Source organism: Aspergillus thermomutatus, assembly GCF_002237265.1.
Source record: "Aspergillus thermomutatus strain HMR AF 39 chromosome Unknown NODE_11, whole genome shotgun sequence".
NCBI classification, from domain to species: Eukaryota; Fungi; Ascomycota; class Eurotiomycetes; order Eurotiales; family Aspergillaceae; genus Aspergillus; species Aspergillus thermomutatus.
Genome location: NW_020798059.1, coordinates 111393 through 132757, shown reverse-complemented (window position 1 = coordinate 132757; position 21365 = coordinate 111393). Strand labels below are relative to the sequence as shown.

Sequence of the window (21365 nt, the reverse complement as noted above, 5' to 3'; positions counted from 1 at the left end):
CATGTTCGACAACGAAGAGTAGCAGAAATGTACAGTAAAGAAGCAGACGGGAAATTCCAGCGCAGCCAAAGTGCATATGTTATGTTATGTACACCCAAGTCTAAATGTTCATGAGGGTCATGAGCAGAAGAAGAAGCAGCACTCTCTGAAGCAAGGAAGATGATGAAGTATGCAGGTGGATACGAAGCGGATATCACGAACATGCCGGTGTTGACTGTCGCGAAGCTGGAGGTTGAAGAAAAGAAGAGTAGAAGAGGAAAGTTCAATTAAAGAGAAGAAGGTGTCAGAAACGGAAATCCCTCGTTTGTGGTTGAAGCTGACTAGGAATTCCTGGCAAGATGGCTATGTGGTGCCTGACACTCTTTTCGAGCGTCGAATCTCAGGGTCATCTTGTGGTGGTCTTGGAGAGAAAAAGCTCGGTGGACCCGGCGATGCTTTTGGAGGTTGGGTGATTGCTCAATAACAGGCTACGGGCTCTATGGCCACCAGCCCATACGTTTGTAGCTCTCGACCATGGCCCGGACTCCGTCCGCATCAAAGCGTTCTCGCGTTGGCTTCCAACCGGTTGTTGTTTCGAACAAGGTGCCATCAATCGACATATCCTGGTCCTTGATGACATCTTTCTCGAGGAAGGGGCTGATCGGCCCAGGACGTGTGATGCCCGTTTTCTCCAGCAGCTCTGCCCAGCCCTGCAAACTCACCTCATTCATGTCATCGACAACATCGTCAAGATTCAACTTGGCGAGTTGAGATGCCAGCGATCCGAGGAACGAGCATTTGAGCCCGAAGACCGTGGACAGAGCCTCCGCAACATGTTCCTGGCGAGTGTCGCCGTGGTCGACGACGTTGAAAGCAATCGGGACGGAGTCGTCAACGGTGGCCGCCCTCCATTCGGCCGCCTTCCACAGAGCGCTGGCTGCGTCTTTTACGTAGAGCGTGTTAACCTTTAGGTTCTTGGTGTAGAGAAGTTCCAGATCCGTTTCCATGTCCAGGTGTACCCGCGCCAGGCAGATACCCATCGCGAAATAACCCGAGTCGTATTCACCGTAAACGTGTGGAAGCCGCAACAGACAGTAGTTGAGACCCGGAATCTTCTTCAGCTCTTCCGAAGCCTTCAATTTCCATTTGGCAAGACGGTGCCAGGGCTCGAGCTTGTCGTTCTCTTTTCGAGGGGAGGAGCCAGGCTTGTACACATGAGCGGTTGAGCACTCGACGTAGGAACGGATGCCTCGACGAGCCACTTCGCGGCCCAATGCCACCGTAAGATTATAACTTCGTAGTTCGTAGACGTCATCTGGCTGAGAGTGCCGTGTCTCACCACCGCAGTTGATCACATAGTCGAATTGTTCTCCGTTTGCACGGTCAAATATCCGCGGGAAATGCTCTTTACACCACATCAGACGACCGTCAGCAGTAATTTAGAGCAAAATATGCGATGAAGTGGTCACTCACGCTCCCGACTAGCGTCTGCTTGAACGAACTTATCTTTAGAGCATGCCTCCTCGAATTCGGGTGCCAACCAGGCCAGCTGAGGAAGGACCTTGTCCACAAGTCTGACCTCCGATGCGAGGTTGTTTTCATGAATGTACAGAGCTAGATGACGACCGATGAATCCTAGAGGGTTTTACGAGTTATAGGTCAGTGGTCCTTCCCTTTTTACCCCTTTCCTGGCATAAGAATCGAGATCGTATCGCGCATACCTAATCCTCCGACAATTAACACAGCAGGCTTTGTCCCTTGGTCGCTCGCCATGATCGTATGCGACGGTACTTCAGAAACACGCTTAGATAGTATCTCTGCTCGCTTTCCTCTGACCTCGACTGTCTAGTCAATTGTAAACCAGAATCGAATCAAGTGAAATGTTTTCAATCGAGCTGGTTAAAGATTCAACGCCCCGCACCCAAGTCCGACAAGCCAAAAGAATGCGGGGGGAATATTCAGAAAAGGGGGAGGGGAAAAAGAGAAGGAAAATGATTAGAGAAGAGATTAAGTATCAGTCCGCTAACGATGAAGGTGTTGACGAGTCTAAGTGAGGACGACAAGCCTTTTTTCTTTGTCTGGTTCTTGACAGTTCCAGGAAAGAAAGCAGAAAAGAAAGGGAAAAGGAGATGCCAACGTGCAAACACGAGGGCGACTCAAGATGGTCACTTGGGGGCAACCATTTTGGGACTAAGGAGACGCTTTGATGAGCCGGAGCGTATCAGCTTTAATGGAGTCGAACCTAATGGCCCCGGCCTTTGAAACAGCCTCCTCTGATCTGCTGTCGATGAGTTGCACCACGCTTGTAAATTGCTTGCTTTCGCAATGAATCAGATGGTTCATAATGAATTAAAGGTAGCATCATTCTTCGTTCCAACCGTTCTGTGTTCTGTGGCGTGGCAGATCGCCTCGACATAAAGAGTTGAAGAAGATCACCATGATGACGGCATCCCATCCTTCTGCCTCTCTTCTGGAACTAGATTGACTAAATCTATCTACGGTATGACCCGAACCAAATCCAAGGAACCAGCAATCATCTTGTTGGTACATGGTAGACCAGTACATGCTTCAATATTATTCCTCCTCTATGCTCTGACTTACTGACTCTCCCTCGTTTTGTCCAGTTGCAGAGCCATTGACAAATGCATACCTACCGGGTATGAGGATCAACTTCATCTGCGAGAGATTTTCTCACAAATAAAAACAAAATGATGATAGTCACGAACATGGACCAACAGAAAAAGGTGGAGGGCCTTTCGCATTTCCCACCCGAACAAACTCCGTTAGCGCTACGTCTAGAAATTTCGCCAGCACAGTGGGGATATCCGCTGTTCAGCATAACCAATATCTGCTTGGTCTCTGCAGAGAACCCAGGAAATGATTGATCATCTCTTCCCCTGCCAAGCACGCAGTGTGGGACGCCCTCCGTTCGTCAGGGACACCGTCCGATCATAGTTCCGCCTCTAAGTGGGTTTGCTCCCAGGAGGTACGAAGCCACGCGCCCCAAAGAGCAATGGTCGCGCAGAGAGGCGCAAGAGAATACTGGCTGGTTTGGATTGTTGGTCACGATCACTGTGAGAGACCGAGGGACTATTCCAGATTGCGAGACATAAATCCCGTTTGGGCAGATGAAGCCGATCGTTTCGGGGTATGGGATGGATGATCGACGTTCGTTCATTTGCATACTACTTGTCCATTCGCAACTAAAGATCGAGCGTCTGAAGTAATAGCTAGTTATTCCTGGAGCAATCTGAATTGGTTCCTCGACCCTCGTAAACATGCGCTTGACTTCACTAAGCCTTGACCACTTGAGCACTCGCTGGCGGAGGGACTACAAAAGCCACTATTGAAAATACCAAAAGCTTGCGCAGACATGTCCGGACTCCAGACTGCAGAGCCTAAAAGGCCCATCATCCTAGGCTATTTATTGCTATCGCTCTATTTCCCACATGGTGCTCAAGCCACCGCTGGGGCAATCCAAATCCCGCAATGAATGATTATCATTCAGAGCAACAAGGCAGGCATTTCTCACTCTGGTTCCCCTCCATTTGCTTCCATTTGCTTCCATGTCCGAGTCAAGAGTTGCGAAAGGAACTTATGTCTAGATAAGGGTTCCGCATAGACAGGGTCAGGGGACAACATGTAGCATCACAGCGATGTGGAATCGCTGCGTTCCACCCTGACTCTGCTCTTCACTTTTGACTCTCCATGCTGTCCGAAGTTCCCGCATGACTAGTTCTAAGTCCTCGTCCCTACCCTGGCGTATCCGTATAAAGAACTCTGACCAGTCGAACTTAACCGACGCCGCTACAACGGCTTGTGGTGGAGGACTGCTGTCCCACTTTGAGATCTCCTTGTTCAGTTGAGCGCTAGGATCCCATTCGTGGATGTTGCATTCCTCCGCCATGCGTGCTAGGAAGGATGCTGCGGATTGAAAAATCTGGAAAGGGACCCAAACAGGCGCCATGTCCGGCTGGTTTGAGGCAGATACCAGGAACTTCGTCTGCTGCTGTAGTGCGTCTTCGGACATCCGCGCTGTGTCTAAATTGCCTGTTGCAGTGAATCTTGAGTGGTTGGTTATCAACGAGTTCGTTTTCGGGGATCCAGAGTAGTCAGAATGGTTTATGTTTCTTGGTGCCTCATTCAGGCTGGCCGGGTTCTGTGTTCTCATGATGCTATCGGCGGTGTCATTGATTGAGCTGAACGGCCTAATGGCCCTGGTATCTGCACTTCTGAGTCGTGTGGGCGAAGCTTCAAGATCATCAGGGGCTCTCCTTTTCCCTAGACGGCCATTGCTTTCGCCAATCCTGGACGATAAACTTCCTGCCAGTCCATTTGTAGGAACGAGGCTCGAGGAAGACAGCGTTTTGGCAGGCGCATCGCATGGGGTTTGAGGAGTCTGGGTTGCCCTTCTTGTCAGACATCATATCGAAACACCGAATCAAAAGAGCACATTCATTTCACTGACCATATTAGCCTTGAGGGCGCTTCGAGCCTTCTTCTGTAGCAGCATCACAATCACACGCACTATCCTACCACGGCATCAAAGCAGTCAGTCAGCGGCGACCCAACATATAGACCGAGTACTTACTCTTTCTTCCTCTCCGGGTAGAGACAAAGAGAAGTCGGATCCGCTCGAGAATCCTCCATAAGGAACCTCTCTCTATTCCGCTTCGTACCCCAATACAGCGTCCCATACAGGTCCAAGAAGCTCTCAGCACACGACCTCCGCTCAGTTTCAGATTGCTCCAACATTCCCCAGTCAAACCCGAATTGCTCTGTGTGTTCGGTGAGCCGTGACAGGAATTCCTTGTGATATTGGTCTTTCAAATCGAGAAACAATGTAAAATCGCGGTATCGCATGTTGAGGCGCAGAACACCCTCGTCCAGAGCTTCTTCCATGGCATTCTTCTCGGTATGTCCGATAGATAAAGTTCTCTGGCTCCTTGTTTTGGAGGCCATATTTCGTGTTCTTAATGTGATCGTGATCAGTTTAGTCTTCGGGCCGGCAAGAGGTGAGCATTGAATGAGAGCGTGGGATGCATTCCTCTCGGGAAGAGTGTGGTCAAGGCACAAAGGTGTGAATGTGAAGTGATGAGTGTGTTGAGTTGATTCATGTGTTGGACTGTCTTAGTCGTCGGTCCAAAATCCAACTCTTTTTCGCACTCTCCACAAATTCACAAGAATTGATGTTTGCAAGCTTGTTTAATTTATGCAGGTGATTGCTATTGCAGGCAAGATATTTAGCTGTGCTTTCTTACTCCCTATGCTTTGTGTGCGGTAATGCCTTTTAGAGTGAATGAGTTTCTTTTACTCTTCAGAATACCATGCATCGTTATAAGCCAGGATTAGACTTGAGAAAATGAGCTCGTAGCTTTTAAGACTAAGATAGTGAGTGCTTTGATCAGAATGAGTTATCAGAGCTATGTAGTATCATGGTCATCATTATATAGCGAAACGCTTTCAGAAAGTAAAGCATAACCTGACCAAGCTGAACAGCTTAATCTGTGTACAGGAAGATTCCTTCAAAAGGTTGCTCAGCGCAAAGTACAAGAGTAGACATTGGTCTTTGACTCCATTACTCTGCCCCCAGATATTTCAAAGAGTTTTTGAGTTCTTTGATCGCCGTATTAACATCATCAAATGTCAACGCAGACACAGCCCAGCGGGCATGCTTTTGAGCTTGGGCAATGGCTTGGTCATCAATCCCGTGTGAATTGCTTTGACTTGAAGCTGAAACTGTGGGTACGGCCGCTGGTGCTGGTTGCTGGACCGGGCGTGAGACTACCGGTACCGGTGCTGTATCGGGTTGTGCAGGTGTTGAAGGAGCCCAGGTACTTGGCTTGGGATGATTATAGAAAGAGCTGGGTTGGTGAAACGTAGCTGGAGGACTTGCAGGAGGAAGGTCGGAAGGAGGAGGAAAGGAGTGGAACGAATTAGAAGCAGCGGGATGATGAGCGCCCAGGTTCGAAGGTGTGTCTGGGAGATTGGGGATCGACGAAGAGGAGGCAAACGTCACTGGAGCTGAAGGAAGATTTAGGGTCGAGCCTTGCTCGCCAGTAGGACCTGTTTCTGGAGCAGGTGTCCGTGGAGCGCTTGTTGGAACATCAGGTATGGTGAACGAATCAATCGTACGCTGCGGCCGAGGAGCCGACGAAGATCTCGACGGGTGCAACGATTCGTCCAGCGATGACTGCCGTGCCATAGCTCTCTCGGCACGCTCCGATTCATCAGGGACCTCCTCCACGGTTGGTTGCTGCGGCTGCGAGACAAGATCTGCCTGCGCCTCAAGATCATCTTCGGTTACTGTCGGTCCTTCTGTCTCGTCGTCTTCCTTGACAACCGGGTTTGTTGCGTTGGGATCCTCTCCGGCCTTGATCGCCTTCACAATTCTCAGCGCATGATACTTGGCAAACTTGATTTTCGCAGCAATTTCGGGTTCGAGTGGGTTCCAAATTTGACATAATTCAAGAAACGTAGCGGCGGCCTGAAAAGTGTCTGCTGTTTGCCTGCAACCCGTCAATCACAATCCAATCTTGAGGTTCGTCCATGACTACTCACTTGGTCACTTTGTTGGCCCTCATAGTCGTATCCGCCCGGTTGAAGACCTCCAAGCCGAACTGCTCCACGTAGGCATTTGCCGCGACTGCATCGATCACTGTATCATTATCCGAGTTTTCATTTCTGAACTTTGTACCATAACATGTCAACATTCAGTTACACTATGAAATCGCTCCAGGGGGTCCCATTGCTCGACGTACTTGTTCCAGCTTCTCCATCAGATCCATCGCGTAGAGTTCGACTTCATGGTCCGATCTGTGCAATCCTCTCTCAATTATTTGGTTGGCTATCCAGTAGTTACCTGCATTCGTAAAGTTATGTGTCAGCGTAGGTGTCTCGAAAGTACAATCGCACGGCACTCACACCAGTAGGCAACGACGGGCTTCACCCGCTCAATTTGGGCCGCTCTGGCCGCGAAACGCCCAATGTCCGCAGACTTGAGACTAGCAGGAATGTTGCTCATCATTGATATGAATAGATTAAGCTCAGCAGCCGTATGTGTATGGAGAAATCGGGGATTGTTGGGGTGGAGGAGCGGGACGCATGAGCAAAGCGGGGATGACGTTGAAGCTCCAATTTAATGTTGTCGGTCACCGTACCGAGCCTGGTGGAAATTGAACTACAACCGTAAACGGACTGCAGAGACATGCATTATACACAGTATGCTCATTTAGGATTTTCCAAACTACAATTCAAGAGAACCATATAATTTGCATGTCAAATTGATGGTTTTCAATCATTATTTTCATATCTCGTTACTTGTACTATCGTACGGCGTCACGCAAAGGTCTCACACTCATCAACAACCCCGCAGACCTAGACAACGTTGCCAAATCTGGTGTTCAAGCATCTTCAACAAACCATTCTCCGATCTCGACTCGCTCTTCTGCCAAGGCCTCAACCTCAAAGTGATCTTCTACCTGACCTCCAGGACCTCCAATCCTTTCAAGGACAATCCACACACCACGGCTGTCCTCAAGATCTGGATGCAGGTCGAAGTCTTCAATACGTACTCCAGATATGGCATCGCTGTGATCTCCGTCTTCTGAAGTTGCCAGAACCTCCTTGTAAGGACCTTGGCCCAGTTCAATTGTCATCAACACTGGTGAAGGGCCAACGGGATGACTCCCGATCGTGGAACGGCGACTGCGCGCAATAAGCTTGATTCGGGTAAGTCGCGGGACCTGCAAAGGCGCAAGCATCCTGTCTCTTCCCGGTGGCAAGACGCCAATATCTGATATCACTGCTCGCCGTCCTGCTGCTTCGGGTGCAAGGGGCTTGACCTCGCATGGAACCATAGATGAGACCCAAAGTGTGAATCGGCCAAGTTGGTCGGGAGCGAATGTGGAACAAACAATCGTGTACACACCCTTATCCAGGTGTCTCTTTTCAGCAAGAGCCGCTCCACGACGATAGTCGCCGCTATCAGTGATAATGTCGCGGTTGCGAACTCTAGTCACACGCTTTCCGTTCGAAAAGAACAACTTGGCATGTATTGCAAGGTCGGTGTCGGACGATTCCAACAAAATGGAAATATCGGTCGTATTCGATAGCGTCAATGTGAACTGCGGATTCGTTGGATACCGAGCTGATTCTGCATTGCCGCCTGCCGTCGAAGGCATCCAGGAACTCTGGACCTTACTCACACACATATATTTATTCTGTGATGGTGCGATATGCACAGGCGAGATTGAGAGAGCGGATAGTGTGAAATTTTGACTCAAAGTGGGCAGCGATTCCTCAGAGACAACTGCAGTATAAGTTGTTCTCGGCGGCATCTCTAGCCTCATCAGGGTGTTGGGTGAGTCCACGTAGGGACCCCGATGAAGAGCACCATCACTTAGAGAAACACGCTTACCATCCGCATTGAATACGTAAATGCTAATAAACCCAGCTTGAGCGTTCTCAGATAAAGAATAGCCGGGATGATCAATCGTTCTGAAATGCTTGCCGAGGAGCAGCCAGACAGTACCTCCTGTTTCGGAGGTTACTGCAAACTGGGGATTCTTCACGAAGCAGCCCGGAACCCCCTTTCCAGCTGCGAGGTCCCATGTAAAATGGATATCTTGGCGATATTTGAAGAGTCTGGGACTCCAATTCAGATAAAGGTTTTCAAAGTTTTGCAGGACCACCTCGCAGTCCATCCAGAACGTCCCAGGAGAGAGAGACGACCGGTCATGCGGCGCGTTTGACTCAAGGGCATTCTCGGTGCTTCCATCAGCCGTGTGGACTCCTGCCCATGGGTTCTTCACTAACATTTGGCGACGCCCCTTGAACTCTTTCATGTCAAGAATCGCATAATCATGCTCACTGACCAAGCCCAGTTCTTCCTCTTCCCTCTCGGTTAGCTTCCCAGTGCCGATAGTCAACAAGACATCGCCAAATTGAAACGACCTAAAGAGACGCTTCCATATTTGATCGCTAGTCACATCCTCATGATGTAGGAAGACTTGTTCGGGTATCCAACCCGTCAGTACCCACAGGTCTGTTCCAGAATTACTCCCGGGAAAGTCATAGCCCCCTCTAAGCTTTAGGTACGCCTTTTCCACGAGCGCGGGCCACAGAAAGTTGGGGTTATTTCTATCGATAACGTAAAGTGACCTTGAGGTCTTCGACGATGGCAAGCGGTCATCGATGACTACCTTTCTGAAGCATCCGTTGAAATAGAAACGAAGAATGTATCGTCCTGAAGGTGAAGCCTTGGGGTGGCTTGTGTCATACTCGCAGGGATAAATCAGAGGGAGATAACGCTACTTCCATGTCAGAGCCTGAGACACGAGTCATCAACAGTCGGAGGGATTACCTTGTCAAGGCCACGTTCTGACCGCGAGGTTGTAGCGCAGAGACTGGCGACAACAGAGCAGTCTGTCAAGACGTCTTGTACAAGATCAGTATTCTCTGGTACGGACATTACGGACGTTTCCCCGCCTGCATGCTTCGCCAACAGCTCGGAAGGCCGCTTCCACCCATCAAATATGTCCTTCTGTTTGTCAGAAAGATGGAGGTCAGGCTTGTCACTAGCTTGTGTTAACAGTCATCCAGACACTACATGTAGTAAAAACTGCATGAACGTACATGAATAATTGCCCTCCCTCACTAGGTTCGAATTCTTCTAGACTCGGAGGCCCCGCCCATGGCGGAAAGATAAAGCCATTCAGCTTGGCCCCTTCAAGTAAGATGATCTCTTCACGAGTTGTGAGCGTGCGCGTAGAGACTGGTTTCTGTAGTTCCGCTGCATGTCTGTCATGGACTCGGATCGCGGATCGCCAATCCTTGGCTTCTTTGATTTTCTCTGCTCTGGAGAGCCATTCCTTGCATTTCACATCCAACGACTGCTTATCTTGAGTGGTGGCTGCCAGAGACAAAGCTTTCATATAATGCTCAGCGGCGTCAATAGCAGCCTCCAGGGCTTGTCTTTGAGAAGTAGCTGCAGATACATCTCGTTCCGCTTTCTAATCACTGGTTAGTCGAGGGGGTGCCTGCTGGTTAAGTCGAAAGAGTGGAAACTATCTACCAGAGCTTGAGCAATCAGGGTCTTTTGCGAAGAGCCGTGGGGTCTAGACATCCTGCCCCACGAGGGGTAAGAATTGTTTGCTGAGCGTCTGTATGGGTGTAGCCAGATCTACTATGCGTCACGGCCTGTCACCCTTGCAACGAGCATCCGCGAGACATTAGGCAAAGATCAGCTAGCAAAAGCCACCTATCAGAGTACGGAGGGATCAAAACGGTTGACTCTGCTTGTGACCGATCCGAGGGGTCGCAGGGAAATCTCCGATCGTGACATCCGAGGTCAACACTGTCCCGCGATGTGTTGTATCTCTGACGGGTTTCCGATTGGCGGGTAGTTATTTAAATAGAGGTGGAATCAGGAAATGGGTATGCGATGACCTTGACGGTCTTTGAGAGACAGAGAAAATGCCCTTGTCTCGCTAGTAGTGAATGGTAATTTGCTCCTTAGGTCGAACGTATGACGATGATAATAATGATGATAGTGCTGAAGCATGTAACCTTGAAAGCTACCTATGTACGGAGTAGATAGATAGCGTATGGTTCGGCGGGGAGGAACGGGAATGCGGCGGGCGGTGAAGGCGGCAGACAGAGAACACAGTGGACCAAACACTGGACACTAGCAACAGAGATACCTCGGCTCATTTCGTCATGCGCGGTCCACCGAGGTGCTGGGTACTTCCGTACTACTACTGTACTGTCAGTACGGAGTATCTAGTAGATACCTACCTACCTACTTACTTGTTTCTTCTCTTCAGACAATCTCGTTGCATTCCCTTTTTCATACTTGGACTGATATGCGTCCAGTGCGTTCGCTTTCCTCTGCCTACTGAAGGATAACGGCGTTGCGATTAATTGTCATCTTCCCACCCCACCCAGAATTATCTCTCTCTCTTTGCCAATTATTACTTCGCCCAACCTTCAGTTGGAGATACCGAAGTGAATAGAGACTGAGTCTTTTGACTTTTTCTCTCCTTTTGTCCTCCATACCTCCTTCTTCCCTCAACCTGTCTTGAAGAATCACATATCGGGGTACAATTTAGCTCGTCGCAGACAATGACGGGCCAATCCAAAGCCATGCGTCTTTCCCCCTGGGGAAGTGCTGTTGCGGGTGCAACTGGCGCAGTTCTCGCGAATGCGATCGTATATCCGCTAGATATGTACGTCGTTTTCTCTTATAGTTGCAGAATCTGAAGGTTACGAAGCTAACACAAAAATGAATTGATCTACAGAGTCAAGACGAGACTGCAGGTGCAGGTGAAGAGCGACAGAACCGATGGATCAGACGGAACGGTGCACTATGAATCGACCTTGGATGCCATCAACAAAATTGTGGAGAGCGAGGGAATTGAGGGTCTATATTCTGGAATCGTTGGGTCCTTGATCGGTGTTGCATCCACCAACTTCGCCTACTTCTACTGGTACAGCGTCGTTCGCTCCCTCTACATGGCATCTGATCGGGTGCCGAAGCCTCCTGGCACCGCTGTTGAGCTGAGTCTGGGTGCCGTCGCGGGCGCTGTTGCTCAGATTTTCACTATTCCGGTCGCAGTCATTACAACCAGACAACAAACACAACCGAAGGGGGAGAAGAAAGGCTTGATCGAGACGGGTAAGGAGGTTGTCAACAGCGAGGATGGCTGGACTGGTCTGTGGAGGGGTCTCAAGGCCAGTTTGATTCTCGTCGTCAACCCGGCAATCACATACGGAGCCTATCAGCGCCTGAAGGACATAATTTTCCCAGGGAAGAACAGTCTCAGACCTTGGGAAGCTTTCCGTAAGTTACGCACGTCATTCGACTGTGGTCGCCGCTTGAAAACTAATTGGTATTTCAGTTCTCGGTGCACTTTCAAAGGCTCTTGCCACCATTGCAACTCAACCACTGATCGTTGCGAAGGTTGGTCTTCAGTCTAGGCCACCCCCAGGTCGCGAAGGAAAGCCCTTCAAGACCTTTGGCGAAGTCATGCGTTATATCATTGAAAAAGAAGGAGCTCTTTCCTTGTTCAAGGGCATTGGACCCCAAATTACCAAGGGACTTTTGGTACAAGGTCTCCTGATGATGACCAAGGAGAGAATGGAACTTACGTTCATTCTTCTCTTCGCATACCTGCGCAAGATCAGGCAGGAGAAGCTTCGAAAGGCCGTTGACGCCGCTGCGTCGAAGGCCAAGACGAGTCTTCCCGCGACTCTCAAATAGAATTCTGACTCAGTCGGCCTTAATCTTCTTTGTTCCGCGACCACAATTTCTCGTCCCACCTTCATTTCTGTTTGTTCTTTCAGGCGCTTGGGTTTGTATATTTCTCGGGCTTCCCTCCTAAAGGTTTTCTTCGATCCTCCTGTATATTTTGAGAGGCAGCCATGATATATAGAGCATGAACTATACCTCAGATGTACATCCAGGATAGACCTGCGTAATGCAAAAGCTGATGATTACAGAGAGACAACATGTGTCGGTAAATCTTTCGCGATACAGTCAGACATCGACAAAGTATAGAGACGAATCCCCAAAGGTAAACCACTCAGTACTACGTGCTACCACCAATAGACATTATTGTGAAGGGTTGAACAAGGTAGGATATGATCTGTAATATTGTTCGAGAATAAGTCCTGTAGATCTGTCCAGTCTGGCCGCAAAATATATCGCCTCGGATAACGGGATATATGTTTCGGGTCTGACCGCCCAACCCTTCCCCATAAACAACACTAATTACGAACTGCGCTTCTCTCAATTGTCATCAAGCTTCGGATTGCCAGTCCTAACTGGCCAGTCCTCCACAATCTCAAAGCCTCCAACCAAGCAGCAGCGAGATTATGAGCCGTCATGCGATGGCCGCCATGGGCTTCCGACTCGCAAGCCCAGCAACAAACCGCGAAATCCTCATCCGAACACGATGAAAGACAAGCCGCAACGAGCTCGACCACAACCTCAAAAAACAAGGACTGGGAGTCCTCGGTAACTGCGATAGACTGGGCTGCCTTTACAGAAGCCAGAACGATCATCCCTACCCTGATTCTGACGAGCGGTTTCCTGGGCGCATTCTACATCCATCACCGCTATCTGCGCCGGTTCCCCGACGCAGTGAGTATCACGCCCTCGTATTTCCGTCGCAGGAGTCTGCTGGGCCAGGTCACGAGCGTTGGCGACGGGGATAACTTTCGGATATATCATACACCTGGCGGGAGACTTGCGGGGTGGGGATGGCTGCCGTGGAAGAAGATTCCGACGTCGAAGAAGGAATTGAGAGATAAGACGGTGTGTTTGACCTCAGTTTATTTCCTCCTGTCGTCTGTTGCCAAGGAGAGTTACGAACTATATCTCATACTGAAATTCAGGTCCACATTCGTCTAGCTGGCATCGACGCCCCCGAGCTCGCTCATTTCGGCCGTCCCGAACAGCCGTTCGCCCGCGAAGCACACCAATGGCTGACCTCGTATCTTCTCAACCGTCGAGTCCGCGCCTACATCCATCGTCCGGACCAGTATCAGCGTGCGGTGGCCAGTGTGTACGTGCGCCGGGTTCTGGACTTTCCCCCGCTTCGTCGTCGGGACGTGTCGTACGAGATGCTGAAACGGGGGCTCGCGACCGTATACGAAGCGAAATGGGGCGCGGAGTTCGGTGGCGAGGCCATGGAGCGCAAGTATAAGCAGGCAGAGTGGTGGGCGAAGCTGCGGGGTGTTGGACTGTGGAAGGACTATCGTCGCAATACGAAAGAGTGGGAGAGTCCCAGGGAGTACAAGACTCGGATGGGACTGGAGGAGGCTGTGCAGCCCCGGATTGAAACTAAGAAATGAGGGCATGACCGGGATATGAGTTCAGGGTAGTGTATGGTGTCTATAACCCGCTGTCACGACGTTACGGTTGATATCCTTTGCCTTCCTTGTATGATGTTGACGTTTGGAGAGCTTCTGTGATCATAACTTTTACGTTATTACTATAGATATTCACGCCATGACCTTCTGTTTGTCATTCTAGAAGTTGAGAGGAATCTGCCTTCTAGTTATCTTTCGCCAAGTGCATATTTCGGTTCTCAGAGGCCGGTCGTCTCCATGGCTTAGGGAAACTCGCGTGGTTTCTGGTCCACCAACACATTAGGTCTTTGGCTTAGTAGTCCCAGAGTTGACAAAACCAGGTAAGTGAACTAGAAGTGATGTGGAAGAAAGGCAGGAAAGCAGATTAAGACACCTAGACTTTGAATACTTTAAGTTAGAGCTATTTCCTCCTTAGGTGTACGTGATTAAGGCAAGAAAGCTCTATTATAATGGACACCCTCTGTATATAGTGATTTATGACACACTTATGGGGTATATATGAAGACCAGCGAGCAATAGTGAAGAACTTAGACACAGACACGCTGTCATCATTACTCAGAGCCCTACCTTTACTCAAAGAATGGATTATTCTTCTGTAAATAAAGATAAGCTTGACAACTGATTATGAATTCAGTAGTAGCTGATAAAGCTCATGGAGTCCTGATCATGGAGTTCAAAATACATTGACTCATGCAGAAGTGATACCCAATTCATAACAACTAAAACCGTGATTGCATGTCTTGTCCGTGTCTTGCCAACCAATCGCATATGATACAGACGAAAGTTCAATAGCAATATGTCCAAATGGCAAGTTTCAACAGAACTTGCGCTCAATCTCTGCAAAGAGCTTTGGGCTAATTTCATCGCTAGAGTTGCCCTCCACACGCCATAGACAGCCCTTCCGCTCATAGTGCTGCAGCAAAGCCTTGCTGGTTTCTTCAAACTTGTGCAGTCGCTGCTTCCATGTATCGATCGAGTCGTCCAGCCTTTGTGTCAGGGGCTCTCCCGTCACATCGTCCTTGCCAGGGACTTTGGGGACGTTGAAATCGGTGTTGTACACTCTCCCGGACGGTTCGTGGACCCAGCGCGATGCGATTCGCGAGAGAATGACGGATGGTGGTGTGACGAGGTGAACGACGAAATTTACGGGGACAATTGTGTCCAAGCTCGACGCTTGGGCGGCAGTTCGTGGGAATCCATCGAGGATGAATGAAGCGGAGGGGGATAACGATGGGGTCGGACGAGATGTGTGATGTGATGTGGCCGTTGCGAGAGGCGGTGTTGCTGGGAGCCAGCCCTTGGACTGAAATTCGGAGGAGATGAGCTCGAGGATCATGGAATCGGGGACGAGGTTGCCAGCCTGAATTGCCGCCTCTGCTTTGAGACCTTCGACCGGACAAGATGGTTAGAGACATGCGCTTGTGCGACTCAATAAGATGATCTGGTTTACCTATCGGGGTCTTCTTCCGCACATTTTCGCGCAACAGGTCCCCTGAGCTGATCGAGGATAGCTCTGGATATCGTGCGAGGAGCCTTTCTGTCTGAGTTCCCTTCCCTACGCCAGGCGCACCAATGAGGATGATACGCGCAGCCTTTCTGAGCTGCCGAGTGATTGAGTTCATCCCCTTCATTCGCCCGCGTGCTGATATGAAACACTCTTCGAGGGAGGATTATGAGCCTCCACGTTCCGACAGCCTCTTAGATTCTTTGAACTTTAGCCGCGATGTTGCTAGATGTAATCAATTGATAAGAAAGGGAGGTTGAGACCCCAGATGTCATGCGCTGTACATATTCAGTCGAACTGTTTATTTCAATTGTACTTGAGCCTGGGAGATTGGCAGAGGAAGCTGTAACTGTCTGGAATCATATAGATATAACCTGTCGATCAAAACAATAATATATCTGCAGTGTTTGAAATTAACTCCGACACTTTATCGCAGGGCTTGGGGAAAGTCGCGATGGATTCCGTGGGGTTTAGCACCGTCTTCTTGATTAGGAAATCGGTGAGCGGAGATCGGAGGAGAGTCCGACGAGTCTTTACGACCCTTTGCTGGCAGCAGAAGGATACTTATAAGCCCGATATTGGAGGATACAGCTATATCAAAGGGTGTATAGTTGAGATGAACCGACAACATGCGATGCTGTACTCCGGAGTATACCTCCTCTCTTTCACATGCGTGCATGATACTTCCAAGTCCAATCGCATCCGTGAGCAATCTTTCCAGTGGTACGACTCCACCAGTCGAGTCCACCCGGACAAATCCCGTAATTCGAAGCTACCGGGGACTCCAAGCGTTCCTCGGCTGTCGAAAATGGAGGCCTGAGGCTACAAAACTCTGGAAGGGCGAAGGGAAAGTCACGTGCCTTTAGTGATCGACGCGTACTGAGCGCGTCTCGCGTGGGGTTCGTGAAAGTGGACGATATTGGAGGCTCGACAGTATCTCTACAAGACTGCCATTTGAACACAATATTCGCGCGCAGATAGACTCGGAAGTCATTCTGGACTTCAATTCAAAATGATTCGGCAAGATTATCAGAAAATCGATCCAAAGAGAAGAGCGACCTTAGACCACAAGAAAAAGCAGTTCGCATCGCCGGTATACAAGCAGCAAGACTACCCGCACCGTCTGAATTTCTACGATATTCCCCCAACCGCGGAGATCACACTCGAGCAGTTTGAGCAATGGGCCATCGATAGACTCAAGGGTATGGATGGTGATTCCTGTTAGCATGCCGTGTTCATCGACTCATAGTTCTGTCCAGTACTGGCCGAAATCGAAGCCTGTTCCTATCGAAATAAGTCGGCTGCGGAGACAGCGGCGCATATCACTCCTCTCCTCCAGAAATATCTCCCACTTTCCTCCAATACATCCTCTTCCTCCGGTGCATCAGATCAGCGACTAAAGAATGAACGCCAGAAAGATCACTATTCCCACTTCATCCTTCGCCTGGCGTTTTCAGCAACCGAGGACCTCCGCCGACGCTTCGTGCGGGCGGAGACAATGCTGTTCAGGTTTCGGTTTCAACAAGATGACTCGCGAGAGAAACGCGCCTTTATTGAGTCCTTAAATCTTGATTGGGAACCTGTAAGTGATGAGGAGAGGCGCGAGGTTGCTGAGAAATTAGTGAGTGCGACACCCGGTCTGCGGCGTGTTGATGAGGAGACTTGGTACAAAGTGGACTGGGAACGAGTACCAGAGCTTGTAGAAAGGAGAGCTGTGCTTCTGTCCAAGGGGAAAGCATATGTGCCTGGCAGAGAACAATTGAGTATGATCATTGCAGAATTCACAGCGCGATTGGAACGTGCCCTCGAGGTATGTGTCTCCTTTACTACTGCATCGTGACTGATACGGACCGGCTGACCTCTACAAGCTCACGAGCCGGGCCCTCCCACGATTGGATGAAGATGATCGTCTCACGCCGATCCTAAATCATCTGTCGAAGAATTTCGGTAGCGCAGAATCAGTATACTCGGAAGGTGAAGGGTTTGTTGAAGGCGCGCCGATTACTGCCAGTAACATTGATCGCCTTTCACAACACTTCCCTCTCTGCATGCGAAGTCTACACATGACGCTGCGCAAGAACAACCACTTGAAGCACTTCGGTCGACTGCAATACACGCTCTTTCTGAAAGGAATCGGTCTATCTCTCGAAGAGTGTATCATTTTCTGGCGACAGTCCTTCAAAGGCTTTACAGACGACGAGTTTAATTCTCGGTATAAGTACAATATCCGCCACGCCTATGGTGACGTCGGTGGTGACGTGAATCGAAGAGGTCGGGGATACCCTCCTTACTCTTGCCAGAAGATCCTCAACGACTCCAACCCTGGAGTTGGCCAGACTCATGGGTGCCCCTACCGTCACTTCTCCGTCGATAATCTCATCGGACTACTTCAGTCCACAGGTGTTCATGACAAGGAAGTGTTACGAGGCGTGCGCGAGGACGTTGAAAAGACGCGCTATCACATTGCTTGCAACAGGGTCTTTGAATGGGCGCACAAAGCGGATATCAAGCGGGTCAAGGAAGATGGTACTTGGAGTCAGACAGATTTGGACACCATAGTCCATCCGAACACTTACTTTAAGCGCAGCTATCTTCTCAAGCAAATGGGAAAGCCTCCCAGGGATGCATGAGGTGCACTGATACGGTTTGACGAAGCTATGGTCTTTTCTATTTTTGTGTTGCTAGGTTCTTTCTCCCACTAGGCGTTTTGGTTATGGGTATTGCAGGACACAACATCCGGATTATATGTTGAGAATGTCAAGTGTCAAAACACTCCAAGTACTATGTGCAGGGCTTTCCGCATTATTACTGTGTATATAGCTTAGGACTCCAAGGAGCAAATTGTACGAAGTCGTTTGTAACCACAGCTGATTCCCAGATTATCGGAAAGGATCGGAACGACCTCTCAAAGCCAGGTGCCCAGCAACGGGTCAGGTCAGTCTTCGCGCGATGCGAAAACAGCCTCATCATGAAAAGAGACAGAAGCTGTTGATGTATGTTATCGGCGGTTGTTGATGAGAAGAAGAGAAAAAAAAAAAGTTGCGGGAAGCGGGCAATCCGGAAGTATTTAAAGCAGTGAAGGCGGCGCGCTAGTGCACGCTACGGCTGTCTGCAGCAACCAAGGATGCTGCAACCTGGCCTCATGCCAACAGTACCAGCTTCACACAACATATCCCCAGATCTACGTCTAGCTCCCGGACAAAAGCTGTTGGCGTCGGTCATTTGAAGATAAGATTATGCTACAGAAATTTGTTCTTACTATATAGTCGAAGCGATCATAGAGTGTCTTGTTTGATCCGCAGTCTTGGACTCAATCCATAAACACCCCCTCCTATCCACCCCCCCCATCACCACACGATGGACTACGAAGCGTTGAAGGATCAATGGAGCGATGTCGAAGACCGTGATGGCATCAGGCTCAGCTGGAACACGTTTCCCAGCACTCGCATGGTTGGTTCATTGGCATCCCATCGCCTCTATGCGCTTCCATACTCATTCACATTCGCATACAGGAAGCGTCCCGACTTGTTGTCCCTATTGCCGCTGTTTACACTCCCCTCAAGGAGAAGCCCGATTCGCCGTTACTACAATATGAACCGGTGACTTGCAAAGCACCCTGTCGGGCTGTTCTGAACCCCTACGCGTATGACCTACGCCCCTGTCGGCTCTGAGCTTGCAGCCCGTGACTGACGAAGGATAGCAATGTCGATGTTCGAGCCCGGATTTGGATTTGCCCCTTCTGTCTTATGCGCAATCCCCTTCCCCCTCACTATAAGGACATCACCGAGAATGCGATACCCCCGGAACTACACCCTCAGAGCACGACGATCGAATACCAATTGGCGCGTCCCGCTCCCGCACCCCCTATCTTTGTCTACGTCGTGGATACTTGTCAAGAGGAAGACAGTCTGAAGGCGTTGAAGGATACTCTAATTCTGAGCTTGTCTTTGCTGCCGCCGAATGCTCTGGTTGGATTGATCACCTATGGCACAATGGTACGAACCGAATACCTTTGGGGGACTTCGGATGACCTATTAACCTCAGAGTATAGGCCCAAGTTCACGAGCTTGGATATACCGAATGTGCCAAGTCGTACGTGTTCAGAGGCAGCAAGGAGTATGCTGCGAAACAGGTCCAGGAGATGCTCGGACTGCTCGCCGCTGGACCTCGTCCAAACATGCCTCAGCAACCAGCTCGTCCGCCTGTTGGTCCCGCTGCGCGCTTCCTGCTACCCGTTCAGCAAGCCGAGTTCCAGATCACCAATGTTCTTGAACAGCTTCAGCGTGATCCTTGGCCGGTTGCCAATGACAAGCGACCCCTCAGATGTACTGGTGTAGCTCTGAGTGTTGCTGTTGGCCTGCTCGAGACATCCTTCCAGAACGCTGGTGGGCGCATCATGGTTTTCACGAGCGGTCCCGCTACGGAAGGCCCTGGTCACGTCGTTGGACCTGAGCTGAAGGAGCCAATTCGTTCCCACCACGACATTGACCGCGATAACATCAAGTACTACAAGAAGGCTGTCAAGGTAGGCGTGATTTTGGCTACTCATACAGTCTGCTCCCATGCTGATCAATATAGTTCTACGACGCCCTGGCCAAGCGCGCAGCTAACAACGGACATGTTGTCGACATTTTTGCCGGCTGCCTGGACCAAGTCGGCCTTCTGGAAATGAAGAACCTAGCTAACTTCACTGGAGGTCATATGCTTCTTACAGACAGCTTCACGTCATCACAGTTCAAGCAATCGTTTGTCCGAGTATTTGATAAGGACGCCAACGATAACCTCCTGATGAGCTTCAATGCCTCCCTGGAGGTGTTGACTACGAAGGAGCTCAAGGTCACTGGACTTATCGGTCACGCAGTTTCTCTGAACAAAAAATCAAGTTCGGTCGGAGAAACAGAGTGTGGTATTGGCAACACTTGTGCCTGGAAAATGTGCGGCATTGATCCATCCTCAAGTTACGGCGTGTACTTCGAGATTGCCAACCAGGGCGGTCCTGCAGCCGTGCAACCAGGTCCTCAGCGAGGTATGATGCAATTTTTAACCTACTACCAGCACGCATCTGGCCATTATCACCTCCGAGTCACAACTGTTGCACGCCCCTTAAGTGGCCCAACCGGTGACCCGACCCTCGCACAGTCCTTTGATCAGGAAGCTGCTGCCGTGCTGATGGCACGTATTGCTGTCTTCAAGGCAGATGTCGATGATGGACCGGACGTGATCAGATGGGTTGATCGCATGCTCATCAGACTCTGCTCTCGCTTCGCGGACTACCGGAAGGATGACCCAACCTCATTCCGTCTGGAAAAGAACTTCACTCTTTATCCGCAATTCATGTTCCACCTCCGTCGCAGCCAGTTCTTGCAGGTGTTCAACAACTCGCCCGACGAGACAGCTTTCTACAGACACGTCCTCAACCACGAGGATGTTGGCGACGCCCTTGTCATGATTCAGCCCACGTTGGATTCGTATTCTCTGGAACATGAGGGAAGCCAACCTGTTCTTCTTGACTCAGCTTCAATCCAACCCGCTCACATCCTTCTCCTTGACACTTTCTTCCATATCCTAATTTTCCACGGAGAGACCATTGCGGAATGGAGGAAAGCAGGCTATCAGGATCAGGAGGGTTATGAAAACCTGAAGGCTCTTTTGGAGCAGCCGAAGGAGGATGCTAGGGTTGGTCCACCCACTGCAGTTATACTACGAGGCACAAGCTAACTTCATGAATAGGAATTGATCGCTGACCGTTTCCCACTGCCTCGTTTCATCGTCTGTGACGCCGGCGGATCTCAAGCACGTTTCCTCTTGTCCAAGTTGAACCCATCTACTACACACACGACAGGAGGTTACGGTGGAGGCGTGACGTCGCAGACTATCTTCACCGATGATGTCTCATTGCAGACTTTCATGGATCATTTGATGAAGTATGCTATCCAAACATGTTTTATAAATGTCATGATTTACGCTAACTCACCAACCTAGACTTGCGGTTTCCGGAACCAGCTAG

General features: G+C 49.9%; 7 protein-coding genes across 7 annotated transcripts; 3 read left to right on the top strand and 4 right to left on the bottom strand.

The window, feature by feature from the left end:
- Positions 1-476: 476 nt before the first annotated feature.
- Positions 477-1752, bottom strand: CDV56_108883 (NAD-dependent epimerase/dehydratase family protein; the record flags this gene model as incomplete). Its single annotated transcript, XM_026762502.1, has 3 exons — positions 477-1384; positions 1453-1614; positions 1701-1752. The coding sequence occupies 3 exons, from the start codon at positions 1750-1752 to the stop codon at positions 477-479; spliced, it is 1122 nt and encodes a 373-aa protein (XP_026618214.1).
- Positions 1753-3607: 1855 nt separating this feature from the next.
- CDV56_108836 (uncharacterized protein) lies at positions 3608-4941 on the bottom strand (the record flags this gene model as incomplete). Its single annotated transcript, XM_026762455.1, has 3 exons — positions 3608-4378; positions 4448-4511; positions 4571-4941. The coding sequence occupies 3 exons, from the start codon at positions 4939-4941 to the stop codon at positions 3608-3610; spliced, it is 1206 nt and encodes a 401-aa protein (XP_026618213.1).
- Positions 4942-5557: 616 nt separating this feature from the next.
- On the bottom strand, positions 5558-10105 carry CDV56_108742 (uncharacterized protein; the record flags this gene model as incomplete). The annotated part of the gene is made up of 8 exons (XM_026762361.1): positions 5558-6488; positions 6541-6668; positions 6741-6841; positions 6904-6983; positions 7402-9290; positions 9344-9557; positions 9616-9992; positions 10055-10105. The coding sequence occupies 8 exons, from the start codon at positions 10103-10105 to the stop codon at positions 5558-5560; spliced, it is 3771 nt and encodes a 1256-aa protein (XP_026618212.1).
- A 998-nt stretch (positions 10106-11103) lies between these two features.
- On the top strand, positions 11104-12241 carry CDV56_108695 (putative peroxisomal carrier protein; the record flags this gene model as incomplete). Its single annotated transcript, XM_026762314.1, has 3 exons — positions 11104-11207; positions 11280-11821; positions 11880-12241. 3 exons carry the CDS (start codon positions 11104-11106, stop codon positions 12239-12241), a joined length of 1008 nt encoding a protein of 335 aa, XP_026618211.1.
- Positions 12242-12865: 624 nt separating this feature from the next.
- On the top strand, positions 12866-13836 carry LCL3 (thermonuclease family protein; the record flags this gene model as incomplete). Its single annotated transcript, XM_026762278.1, has 2 exons — positions 12866-13297; positions 13378-13836. 2 exons carry the CDS (start codon positions 12866-12868, stop codon positions 13834-13836), a joined length of 891 nt encoding a protein of 296 aa, XP_026618210.1.
- An 832-nt stretch (positions 13837-14668) lies between these two features.
- Positions 14669-15485, bottom strand: CDV56_108619 (adenylate kinase ADK2; the record flags this gene model as incomplete). The annotated part of the gene is made up of 2 exons (XM_026762238.1): positions 14669-15240; positions 15305-15485. The coding sequence occupies 2 exons, from the start codon at positions 15483-15485 to the stop codon at positions 14669-14671; spliced, it is 753 nt and encodes a 250-aa protein (XP_026618209.1).
- Positions 15486-18715: 3230 nt separating this feature from the next.
- On the top strand, positions 18716-21365 carry sec23 (GTPase-activating protein SEC23; the record flags this gene model as incomplete). Its single annotated transcript, XM_026762097.1, has 7 exons — positions 18716-18808; positions 18871-19001; positions 19059-19353; positions 19410-19883; positions 19937-21034; positions 21089-21282; positions 21341-21365. The coding sequence occupies 7 exons, from the start codon at positions 18716-18718 to the stop codon at positions 21363-21365; spliced, it is 2310 nt and encodes a 769-aa protein (XP_026618208.1).